General features: G+C 35.7%; 1 protein-coding gene across 1 annotated transcript; it reads right to left on the bottom strand.

Annotated features, from left to right (window-relative positions):
* Nucleotides 1-3550: 3550 nt before the first annotated feature.
* LOC116016455 (ABC transporter C family member 14-like) lies at nucleotides 3551-10551 on the bottom strand. Its single transcript, XM_031256722.1, has 12 exons — nucleotides 10093-10551; nucleotides 7316-9488; nucleotides 6875-7195; nucleotides 6687-6773; nucleotides 5960-6580; nucleotides 5661-5825; nucleotides 5286-5580; nucleotides 4984-5198; nucleotides 4518-4823; nucleotides 4361-4424; nucleotides 4040-4279; nucleotides 3551-3915 (listed from the first exon to the last, which is right to left on the bottom strand). The coding sequence occupies exons 2-12, from the start codon at nucleotides 9458-9460 to the stop codon at nucleotides 3815-3817; spliced, it is 4560 nt and encodes a 1519-aa protein (XP_031112582.1). The 5' UTR covers nucleotides 9461-9488; nucleotides 10093-10551; the 3' UTR covers nucleotides 3551-3814.
* Nucleotides 10552-13468: the final 2917 nt, after the last annotated feature.

The following is a 13468-nucleotide window of genomic DNA, read 5'->3' on the forward strand; positions in this document are numbered from 1 at the left end:
TGTTTTTAAGTAATTTATTTAAAGTTTCATCATATCTATTTTATTAATTTATTTAATATTGTATAAATTTTAAACTTCCTTCTCCATACAAGGCTCCGCCCCACAACACACCCGTTGAGCATAGACATGTTACTACACATCATTTTTTCTGTCCTTACCAAAAAAAAACCATTTGTTAGGGAGAAAACCATTGCAAAAAATTCTGCCTCCAATTAATTTTGTGTTTTAAAAGACATTTTTAATTATAAATGCTATATTTTGATATAATTTCTAAATATGCAACCATGGAAAAAATAAATTAGTTAATACAAAAGATTAAATTATACGGAGTAAATATTTTTGAAATAAATAAATATACAGACATTGCTTAAGTCGTGTGGTTTGTTTACTTAAGGTGCGTCATTTTAAAACTTGAGATGTGTGGTTTGTGTTCTTAAGGTTCTTTGTTTGTGTGCTTAAAGCGTTTAGTCTGTTTACTTAACGTGTGTCATTTTAATGTTTAAGGTGCTCAATTTTTAAAAAGTGTGTCCTGAAGTGCGGCGTTGTATATAATTTTTAAGAAATTAAAAGCAATAAGATAAAAATCGACATCGTATCTATTTTATAAATTTATTAATATTTTATAAATTTTAAACTTCCTTCTTCGTTGCAAAGACTCTGTCTCACAACAAACCCGTTAAGCACAAGTATGTTACTACACATCATAAAAAAAAAAAACAAAAAAAAAAAAAACAAAAATCATATTATTATAGTAAATGATCAAAATAGGAAGGAAAAGACGACAACTAACATAAATGACCAATTTGAGAACGAGCAGCTCGAGCCAAAGTATGAGCAAACTTATTCACTGATCGAGAGACATACTGAATATACACTTTCTCAAAATGTCTTCAAGACACTCGCTCATCACACAACCTACGTATGATAAATTCAGCGACGTATCATTTAACGATATGCACACAGCTTGACAATCAGAAAACACAACTACCTTTGCGAAACATCAATCTTTGCGAAACATCAATCTTTCACCCACGACAAAGCTTTAATTGCAAGCGCCTCTGCTAGATGCAGATCTCCCATACAACGAACGGGTTCGTTCTTAGCAGCCACAAAACAACAGATACCACTCTAAATAAAAACCCAAAAATAAGCCTCCTCCAAAAAAAAAACTTGTAAGAAGAAAAACATTGCAAAAAAATTGTGCCTCCAATTATTTTTTTTGTTTTAAAAGAAATTTTTAAATTATAAATGTTATATTTGATATGATTTTTAAATATGCAAAAAGGGGAAAAATAAATTTGTCAATACAAAAGATTAAATTATATGGAGTAAACAGTTTTGAAATAAATAAATATACAGACATTGTTTAAGTTGAGTGGTTTGTATACTTAAGGTACGCTATTTTAAAACTTGAGGTGCGTGATTTGTGTTCTTAAGGTTCTTTGTTTGTGTGCATAAAGTGTTTAGTTTGTGTACTTAACGTGCGCCAATTTAATGCTTAAGGTTCTCACTTTTTTAAAAATATGTCCTAAAGAGCATAGTCGTATATAATTTTTTAAAAAAATTAAAAACAATAAGATACAAATCTGCATCATATCTATTTTATAAATTTATATAATATTGTATAAATTTTAAACTCCTCTCTTCGTGCAGGGCTCTACCCCACAACACACCCGCGGAGCACAGACATGTTACTACACGCCATTTTTATTTTGTCCTTCCAAAAAAAAAAAATCATTTGTTAGGGAGAAAAACATTGCAAAAAAATCTGCCTCCAATTAATTGTATATTTTAAACGACATTTTTAATTATAAATGTTGTATTTGATATAATTTCTAAATATACAACAATGGAAAAAATAAATTAGTTAATACAAAAGATTAAATGATACGGAGTAAATAGTTTTGAAGTAAATAAATATACAAACATTGCTTAAGTTGTGTGGTTTTCGTATACTTAAAAGTGTTTAGTTTGTGTACTTAACGTGCGCCATTTTAATGTTTAAAGTGCTCACTTTTTAAAAAGTGCGTCATAAATAGCGGCGTCGTATATAATTTTTAAGAAATTAAAAACAATAAGATAAAAATCGACATCGTATTTATTTTATAAATTTATTTAATATTTTATAAATTTTAAACTTTTTTTTTGGTGCAAGGCTCCGCTTCACAACACACCCGCTGAGCACACACATGTTACTACACATCATTTTTTTTGTTTTTTCCCCAAAAGAAAAAAAACATCTTTTAGGTAGAAAAACATTGCAAAAAAAAAAAAAAAAATTGTCTCCAATCAATTTTATGTTTTCAAAGACATTTTTAATTATAAATGATATACTCCGTAATTATATGATTTCGAGGTCCTCAATAGTTGGGGTTTTTTAGTAGATTTTACAGGTATGATTAGGAAAGAAAAAATGAGATGGGAGAAAAAAATGGAAGAAAAAACAAAACAAAACAAAATATGAAAAAGGAAAAATTTCAAAAAAAAAAAAAAAAAAAAGGTAAAACAAGCTGATTTATGCGCCCAGCAGCTGGGCGCTTGTTTTTATTTAAAGTTTCTTTTTCTTCATCTTCTCTCTTCCAACTCAGCATTGTCATTCTTAAAATTCGTGAAAAATTAACTGATGGGGAAGACCTAAGTATGCAACAATGGGAAAAATAAATTAGTTAATACAAAAGATTAAATTATACGGAGTAAATAATTTTCAAATAAATAAATATACAAACATCACTTAAGGTGTGTGGTTTGTATACTTAAAATGCGTCATTTTAAAACTTGAGATGTCAAATGTGTGGCTTATATTCTGGGATGGACATGTGTCCCTCCACACTCCTATATAAGCCACATCAAATGCTAGAATGTGGAATTTTGGTGGAAACAGAGAACTATACACTAGATCATGAATTTCCGATCCTTTATTTTAAAATTAATATTAAATTCATAATAAAATACAAAAATTCGGGTGTATAATCACATCAAAATCAAAATAAAAAATCACAACAAATCTAAATTAGTTAATTGTTTATGACTTTTTCTACTATTCAAACACTTCTTTCTGAATTCTTGAACTCTTTCGTTTATATAGCAATCCTACCCACCTTAGCTCTTGAGTCTTGAATTCTTGCATTTCCTTTGCGACCTCCTCATTCCTCTCCGAATTTCTTTACTTATTTCGCAGATTTTGAGAGTGACATTTTTTAGGCATAAATTTCCGAATGAAAAATAAAAATATTTTACCGTACATAAATGAAAGAAAATGAGATAGTTATTGATTATGGAAACTTCACCTAATACTTGTTCCCAACACCATAATAAGGCATTGATTCATGTTCGTTTGTTACAAATATTGAAGATTTGGATTTGAATTGATTCTATTTCATAAAATACATTATTTTAAAATGTTCATTATTCTAATACATGCGTGGATGAAGGAATTTTTTTTCTTTTAACATCAAAACGATTGGACCATACTCCATACAATAATTTACCTGCTCAGAGTGCAACTAATTGTCTAATTAAAACTGTCAAGTAGTGGTTGTTAAGAGTCAAATAAGTTTCAAAATAGTGCAATGAAGCTATTCAAATGTAAACATAATACTCCATACAATAAATATGTGGATTCTGTTTTCTCCACTTCTGCAACAAGAAGCAGTTGTACACACTATCCTACACACCATATGCATTTGACAGAACATCATAAATTTCGTGCATCGTCGTAGGTATCAATCCAAGATTCCAAAATAATTCTACAACTAAGATTCAATACTCATTTGGTTATTTTAGCAGAAGAAAAATTTCTCCCATCAAAGCTCATCTACAGTTCAGATGATCTGTTAGCATACTCCTGAACTAAAGCCCCGAAGAGCGATGGCCTCTCCAGCAACCGCGATGGCCTGTCGAATTCCTTGGCTCTTCCTGCTCATCAAAACACAAGAAACCTAGCCCTCAGAAATCGCGGGATGTATTTCAACGGTTACATTGTAACAGACATAACACCAAAAAAAAAAAAAACACAGAAAAAAAAGTGTGCATTATTAACCTGCATCTATAACCAGAACTCTGTTGCAGTCCATGACAGTTGGTATTCTGTGAGCAATGCTGATTATTGTGCAGGAAGCGAAGTCCTCCCTGATGATTCTCTGAATCACGCCATCGGTCTGAGAATCCACAGAAGCCGTTGCCTCATCCATGAACAGAAGCCTGCTGCGTTTTAGCATTACTCTTCCCAAGCAAAGAAGCTGCCTCTGCCCGACGCTCCAGTTATCTCCATTGTCAACAACTGGAAACCGGTGTGCAGATGGAAAACACTGAGAACTTGTTCATATTATGTCAAGGCAGAAATGAAAGTGAAAATACATACCTGGAGAGTCGAGTTTCTCGGGTTTTGAGGCCACGACGTCTTTAAGCTGGCAGCGTTCGAGGCTCTGAAACATAATATCTCAATGATCAGAGGAATTGTCACAGAAAGTAGCTAAGCATATGGGAACATTTATAGCTGCCAATTCCAATATAAATACCTTCCATATATCTTCATCTGAGTACTGTCCAATGGGGTCTATGTTGCTCCTCACTGTTCCTTCGAAAAGAACTGGCTCCTGAGGAATGATTCCAAAGCGGGATCGAAGATCATGAAGCCCTAAAATGGAAATGTCAATGTCATCAATGACTATTCTTCCAGCTGCAGGCTCCACCAGCCTGAAGAACACTTGGATCAGAGTAGATTTTCCACCCCCGGTTCGCCCAACAACACCAATCTTCTCGCCCCCTTCAATGCTGAGAGTAATGCCTTTCAGAACCAAAGGAGTGTTTGGGCGGTATCTGACCTGTTCATTGGATTCAAATAACAAGATTCATAAAAGCAGCAAATTGTAAGAATGAATCTGCATGTTTGCCTGTGAAATTTATTGCAGAATAGTACGCCATTCCATGTTTAAAACATAAAACACTATTGAGACGAGTCAGAAATGAATCCCGAAAACTCACCTGCAAGTTTTCAAGCTCAACATTTCCCTTGGATGGCCAGTTTGGAGGTGGAAGAAGATCCTTCTTTCTCCATTCTGCCTCTGATGGTATGTTGGTGAACTGCTTTATCCTCTCAACCGAAACCATTTTATTTTCCACGAAGCAGCTTATGAATATAGTCCAGAACAGCGAGGAGTTGAGGGACAGTCCATACGACAGAGATAACCCAACATTTTCTGCACAACAGAGAATAAACAAGTACTTCAGGATATGGCAGAAGAATCCAATTTGGCTAAGAATATTAGGCTATAATGCATTAATACCTGGCTTGATGATACTGCTGGGCAAAACAATCATGAACATTGCAGAGATGCAAAGTATGAAGCTTCCAATCATTTCTAACCGGCACCCCAGCCATTCATTGGACCCGTTATTGTGGAAATCCATACGCAAGTTCTCATTAACCCGGGTGACATTTTCTTGAGAAAACCCTTCCTGCTTCCTGAAGCAACGTATGGTCATAACACCTGCAATGCTTTCAGAGAAGTGATGGATAACTGGTGCCTTTGTAATCGAATCTAGCCTGGTCAATTCCCGGGAGGTTGCAAGAAAGTATCCCTGAAACCCAAAATACATATATATTCAATAAAACTCAAGAAGTTGAAACCATAAGATATCTAAAATGAGAATATCCCTACCCGGCACCAGAAGTTTAGCCAACCAAGTGGAATCAGAAGTACTACAGTTGGCCAAGTATATTGGCATGTCATGATGATGATGCCAATGAGAGTGATGTAAAAGGCCAAAGTGAGATTCATAAAGAATGGGAGGAAAACATCAATGTTGGTCTGATCATTAGAAGCCTGTGCGCACCAAATAAAAGTTCACATAAGTCTCTGGTTCTCGAAAATTTTAGCTGTATTTCTACCATATCAGGTGACAGAAATCAAATAAAATCATAGCATTTGGAAAGCAAAAACTCGATGTACAACGTTACCCGACTGAGAATTCTTCCAGAAGGTGTTGTATCAAAGAACGACATAGGAGCGTGCAGTATGCTGTAGAGAATTTGCCCGAAGAATATTTGAGCAGTCTTGAGCCCCATAAGCGTGACAGAGTACATTCTCACAACTACCACCACAGCAGACAGAACAGCAATGATACCATATACCTCAAGAAACAAAGAAGGATTGAATGAGCGTTCCTCAGAGGTTTCATACGCCAACCAGTAATCGCTTGCCATTTGAGTCCCTTGCCAAAGTAAGGACAACAACACAACTGCTGCTACACCCCACCATCCAAAAGCCTCGGTGCAATATAATTTGTAAACATGGAAACCGACAGTTCCAGTCTCTCGTTCCTCTTCCTTTATTAGCTTAGAACCTCCCGTACCACCCTCAGATTGCTGCAGAGCTCCATCCTCATTTTCATCACCTTGTTTAAATGACCTTTGTTTTGTTTTTTCCATCCTAGGTGAATCTTTGCTGCCTGAAGTGGTTTCAACATCAACTAGTTCGAGGGACGACTCGTGAGCAGCTACTAGTGACTTGAAATCCAGGCCGGATTCTAGCAAATCATTATATTTTCCTGATTGCACAATCATCCCATCTCGCATCACCTAGTTCGTGAACCAAATGCCAATAACACATCAAAATAAACATACACACTAATACACGAAATTTGGCAATGATATTGAGCATTCCAATGAGAAATTTAATACTTACAAGGATAAGATCAACATTATGCAAGAAGTCTATTTGATGTGTTACCAGTATAGTCGTCTTATTTCTTAGGGCTCCCCTTACACATTCCTGCAAAAACATTCTTCCAACTGTCAGGTATATTCTCAATCTTTACAGAAAACAGTTATCAATAGAGTATAACAACCTTGAAAGCAAAACGATTGAGATACCTTGAAGATTTCAGAACCAGTGTGAGCATCAACAGCACTGAAGACATCATCGAGCAGGTAAATATCACAATCCTGATATACAGATCTTGCAAGTTGAATTCGCTGTTTCTGGCCACCACTGAGGTTAATACCACGCTCTCCAATTTCGGTCTGATCTCCATACTCCATCATTTCGAGATCTTTTTCCAGGCAGCAAACCTTGATGACTTCCTCGTATCTCTGGCGATTCATTGGTGAACCAAACAGGATGTTCTCTTGTATGGTCCCATTCTGAATCCATGATGTTTGCGCAACATAGGCAGTTGAACCACAAACTCTTACCTGTTAAAATGACATTAAAGAAACATAGATTAGTAGCTTCCTGGGACAAAAAATGCTGTGATGCTTGTTACATTGTGCTCATTAATCAAACTATTGATAAAGACTAAAGAGTGAGCATACCTTCCCCGTGAGCTTGTGCATCTCGCCAAGAACTGATGCTAGAAGAGATGATTTCCCAGATCCAACCGTCCCAACTACAGCTGTAAGTTCCCCTTTCTTAACTTCAAAATTTACATCTTTCAGTACTTTTTCACCTCGTTCATCGTCCCAACTAAAAGTGCCATCTTTCACTTCCACAGCAATTCCATCCCCACAGCCTTCCACTCTTTCCACTGACTTGTCAGCCAACTCCTTACTAATCATATATTTATCCAATCTCTCGAGAGATATCATCGCCTGTGAAAGAGAGATCATGGATTGTGGAAAGGTCCTGATTGGCTCCTGCAACATCTTAAAGAGTGAAGTTGCTGTAAATACTGTCCCAGCATCGAGTGGAATCCCCAACAAAATCGCGCTTCCGAATGTGAGTGTAGCCACGAGTAATGGAGTGCTCCACAGAACAATCAAATTCCCAGCAATCGAATACATAAACTTAGATAGCCACCCATATTCTATATTCCGGAATGATTGTATTCTCTCATTGAAATGATCTTCCCAGGCCTGGAACTTTATGACACGCATGTAATTAAGCATCTCGTTCGTTGCCTTCATTCTGGAATCGCGGTTCTTCATGATATTGAACTGGAACCTGTTGTTTCTTCGAGTGCCAAACACAACAAATAGTAAAACTGCAACAAGTCCAACCAGCGTTACGACTGTTGAAGCTCCAAGGTTAAGATATAGGATAGCTAAAGCTATGGAAACTTGCACTGGCATAAGCCATACAGCATGTAGCTGCAGCATCATATCAGACAATTGCTGAGCATCTACCGCCATATAGTTTACTATCTGCCCAACCCCGTGATCCTGTCTAGCAGAGCAGGTAAGTCTCAAGCCCTTCTTGTATAACGAAGTGATGAGTGTGGACCGGATGAGCATTCCAAGCTTCTGGGAATTGAAATTGAAGTGATGAGAGGTCAAAACTTCAACAAATTTGGCAACCATGAGAATGCCAACGAGGTAGTATCCTTCATAAGGAGATGTCCTCTTCCCCGACGTGTAATCAACAAACCTCTGGATGAGCAATGGCCCGACATACATCACACACAGCCTTATGATTGCAAGTGTAGCAGTAAATAAAACCTCTTTCCAGAAGCAACGCAGCAATGTGGTTCTTACAGGATGCTTGGAGTTCTCTTCAGGCTTAGGCCAATTCCTTTCGAAAAGCTCTGACATTCTCTCAGCTCTGTGCTCCGGTGAAAGTGTAGGAACATCATCAAGCTTCAGCGGTGCTTTGTAACCCTTTCTCAACAAAGGGTTCATCCAAATCCAAAACGTTCTGGACAGGAGCGAGGCCGAAGCATAGCCAGTCACATTGGATTTTCCCAGAACAGTTTCATACTCACTTGCCTCGCCATCCACTTCTGATTCAGAATCCCTTGTCACTGTTATTCCAGTTGATCCTTTAACAGCAACAATCAGAAGAACTACTGAAATTGGAAACGCCACGAATGAACTTATATCATCCAACATCAAATTAGGATCACTTTCTTGTGCTGAGACTACACGAGTAATCCCCGAACCTAGGAACAAGGTCATTACAACAAAGTCGGCAATCCAGAACAGACGAAGGGACATCGGATGAGTTACAGCTTGGAATTTTTTCTCATGACCTATTAGAACAGTGATGACTAAATGAGTTATTGCTTGAAACAGCCAAAATAGTCCATCTATGACATACCATGAAGATGAGCTACTCCTGCTAAATGTGAAAATGCATAATGCTAGAGAAGCAATTCCTAAAATAGCCGAAAGAATTATGGATAACTTAAACCAAACATTCGTTTGAACTCGAACTCTTTGGCTTTGGATGAGAGGCTTTTCAATGCCATTACTGGATCCATTGGATTGCCTATCAGAACTGAACTTAGAATAGAGTTTCTGGATTGCAAAGACAACTAGGGTAAGCAGGAACAGGACATCAATGGCAGACAACAGAGTTCTTTGAGGACATGGAGAAAGGAAGATGAATCTCAGCCATCTGATTGCAGACGAAACAGACACGTCCTCCTCCGGGGCAGAACAAGAAAGCGATGCAATCCAAGAGCCTGAAGAAGAGGACATGATGCTATTCTCCATCTTCATTCCCAACCATTCAAGCTTCATATTCCACAAATCCTAACCAGCCTGCTGTCTGGAAAGTGCAAAAACAAAAAACAAGTAATTACATAACACAACCTAACAATTGTAAGATTCTCGTAATTAAGTTTTTATTCAATTCATGATAAATTATATTTATACCTAACAACAATCACAAGCTATTTAAAACTCAAAAACATGGAAGCTTGAATAACCAGTGACCAATACAACAGTGGAGCTCGAAAGGCAATGAAGAAAACAACCCTTTTTGTGTGGGAAATAAACAAACGAATCATTGTTGTACAATCATTTCAAGAAGAAAACATAAAAGACTAAAAGGAAAGGGCACAGATTTAAAACAAGACAACTAGCAAAAAGAGAAGAAGCATTTCACCAAAAGCTTTAAAAAGTCAGATTCCACTTAATTATGTGCATTTATGCCAGATTGCGCAACTGAAATCTCAACATAGTCACTGTACCATGATGGCAAGTGACAGCCTTTTACAGGCACCAATAACCTATATGCGCTGGCAAACCAACGACGGTAACAACCTTTTACAGATTGGATCACAAAAACAACTTCCACTTCAACAACATACCACCCAGAAACCAAAACAGATAACAAAAACCAGAACTTTGACCCCAAAAAAAAAACATACCTGTGTCGTCCTAGATTCCACCCAAAAAACCTTAAACTGGCCCCGACGGAATCTTATCAACCTGCGTCTCAGCCGCCAGGACCACGTAGCTCCACCACAGAGCCTAGGCGTTGGCTGAGGGCGTTGTTGAGAAGATGAGATTCTCTACTGCCACGCAACGCAATGTTTTCATAAATATATTACACATAACATTGTAAGTCGTCGCTCGGACTTTGACAATCGAATGCGCTCAACAATTTCGAAGAAAGATCGTGTAATCTACAATGATTACGACAACAAATGACCAGACAATTACGTAGAACCAATCCTGGTAATTTCCTTACCTGAGAAGTTTAATAGATTCACGAGAATATATATAAATATGCACACACTACTACACTTTGTGTACAATACATGGCCAGTAATGAAACACACTTCCAGCGCTGAAGAACAGCGGTCGCCTTGGTTGAATGGTAGAAGAGGCGTGGAGGTTGGCGCGTGGAGGTTGCCTAACATAGAAATTCATAATATTTATTCATTAATTACTAATTTACTATATATATTAAATGGTAAATTGGTAAGTAACTAAAAATAATAAATACCTAGTATCAATTAAATTAAACACACATCCCAAAACTGATATATAATTTTTTTATGGAAAAAATATTCAACCAGTAACTGTGTTCTCAACCTAATGAAATGCAAAGAGACTCAAACTCATGATCTCTCATACAGGAGAGTCACTTCGTGTTACTATACCATAAGTTCATTGATATTCAACAATTATTTAAATGTTCACTTTTATGTAATAATTTGTAAATCACACTATTCATATGTAATAAACTCGATTAAAATTCTAAAAAGATACTAACAAAAATTAAATTTGTAATTTTTACTTCATTGACTCGTTTATTCTTCTGGGTGAGGTAATATTAATTTTTTGCGTCATAATGATGTATTTAAGGTTGGCAAACTGGCAATGAAAGACTTCGGTTGGTCAATTACACTGTCGCAAGAACCGTGCCGTCAGGAAAAGAAATGGAGTACATTTTATGTTTGAATATTCTGCACTAATTATTACAGATTACTTTCTTTCGTATCATTTTATGTGTCGAGTTCAGTTAATAAAGTTTTATTGAAATAATTTACAATTTAATTTTTTATAATACTTAATATTAAATTTTGTGTCTATTCAAAATATTTGACTTTGAACCAAACATGACAATCTACCATTCAAAAAAAAAAAAAAAAAAGACTATCCAATCGACCAACCCAATTAGACTTAACATTATATTATTCTCACTATATATACTAAATACGCGTATTTCACTCCAATCGATTGAATTGCTCCAACCACCTCAAATCCACTAATTACTTTGTATTCACCCATCATGCCATCAATATATCCTTATCATATCTTTCATCTTGTAGTGTAATTCTTAAACCCCTATTCTCGATTTAATTTGCACTGTCATTGATATTTTTAACCTTTGCGCTTAAATACATAATGATTTTCGTTATCCCCAACAACAGTAAAAATCTTTGTGGCAGTTGAAACTTTTTGTCTGTCCTAAAATAGTGATGAATATATCAAGTTGGGTTTGAATTGTATTTCCTTCATAAATAGTACACTGATTCGAAAACGTCACACCACACAGTAATGAATGTACGCAAGAGACAACGTCGTCTGACTGGTCTGAAAACACATTTATTCTAGAAAAACGATAAATATATTTGCTTTCCGCCGATAAATTTTGGTTTTTTTTTTAATACTCCGTAACATCTTTCTCTTATTTTAATGGATTTCTGGTTGCGAATTATCTTATTACAGCCCGTTTGGTTCGCTGGAAAATATTTGAAGGAAATGGAATTCAAATTCCATGAAAAACAAATTACCATGAAAATGGATTCTATTGTTTGGTTGGTGGAAAAGAAATTACTGGGAATATGAATTCCATTGTTTGGTTGGGTTTGGAATGATAAGGAATAATGTGTATAATGACATAAATAACCCTACACAATAATAATAATAATATAATAATAATAAGAGTAATTAATAAAGTTTAGTGGGGGCAAAATTGTAACACTAGTTTTCCATGGAAAACAAAATACCTAAGATTTCCATGGAAAATGTTTTCCTCATTGTTAAGGAAAACTTTTTCCATGGAACTTGTTTTCCACCCAACCAAACAACATAAAACATCATTTTCCTCAACTTGTAGGAAAATATTTTCCATGGAAAATGTTTTCCATCCAACCAAACACTCCCTTAATATATTTATTTCATATTTAATTTTGAAATTATAGAGTAATAATAGCTATATTTATGTGTTATGTGTCACGTGATTGTAAAATTGAATTATGACGGATTTGTAGTTTTTATTATTCAAATATAGAATCATATTAATAATGAAGAGGTACAACGACTCGACAAGGTATGTTACTAAGGTGATTGAGAATGTAGTCGACTAGGATGGATCCCGGGCTCCAACACAATCCCAGGCTATTACAATGTATAGAGATATGTGATGATGAGATGGAAATCTAGATCAACTATCACATAAAAGGGTAATTGTTATAAACACAAAAACATGTGCTATAATGATAAGTTGTACGTAGGTAAGACTAAAGAGTGACGTAGCGATTTCTAGTTGGTGAATATAATTAATCAGTTATGCAATGTATAAGTATTGTCAAATAACAATGACGCCATAATATGGTGGATATGTGTAGAACACCCTAGTTTATTTTTCGTAAAACGGCTAGCATGTCTCTAACCTGTTCTCAACAATAATTCAGTCTTCTAGAAGTTGACCTTCCAAACTTAATGCCTTGAACTTAAATTTAGACTAATCAGTGAGACAATTCATATAACCTTGTCAATATGAAATTCTTTCACTTTATACGCACCACTGCCAAAATCTGTCGTCACCTAAAAATCATACTATTTATTAATTAACCAATTTATAGATATATAATGCAAAAAATAAGTCGTAAAGTAATATAAGAAATGTAGTAATGAGTAATGACGTCCACTGATTCCCTAGACAAACACATTAAAACAATACAGGTAATACTGTCAAAAAAAAAAAAAAAAAAAGTATGGCTTTGCGACTGAGATTGCTATTTGACAGTGACTATGCTGATTGTTTCCTCAATTGTTTTGTAGTCAAGAGTAATTTCGTCCAATTAAAGATGCCAAACCACGTGGTTGGTAATTTCTTTCAATTAGACTTCGTCGAGTCAATCCGCATCACCCACAAATAAACTAATGCTATGTGATTAGTATCGTAATCTCAGGCAATCAAGGGGCTCGGGTAGGAGGGCTTGGGTGTTGGTTGGGCGATGGGGTGTTGGGTTGGGCGCGATTCAAGTTGTTATAATAACTCTCCATTTT

This window comes from Ipomoea triloba, chromosome 4, assembly GCF_003576645.1.
Source record: "Ipomoea triloba cultivar NCNSP0323 chromosome 4, ASM357664v1".
In the NCBI taxonomy this organism is placed as follows: domain Eukaryota; kingdom Viridiplantae; phylum Streptophyta; class Magnoliopsida; order Solanales; family Convolvulaceae; genus Ipomoea; species Ipomoea triloba.

Coding starts and splice junctions, on each gene's coding strand:
- LOC116016455 (XM_031256722.1), bottom strand. CDS start 9,460: ATGAAGCTTGAATGGTTGGGAATGAAGATGGAGAATAGCATCATGTCC. Junction 6,581..6,686: donor ATAATGTTGATCTTATCCTT/GTAAGTATTAAA, acceptor TTCACGAACTAG/GTGATGCGAGATGGGATGAT. Junction 4,280..4,360: donor CGAGAAACTCGACTCTCCAG/GTATGTATTTTC, acceptor ACCGGTTTCCAG/TTGTTGACAATGGAGATAAC.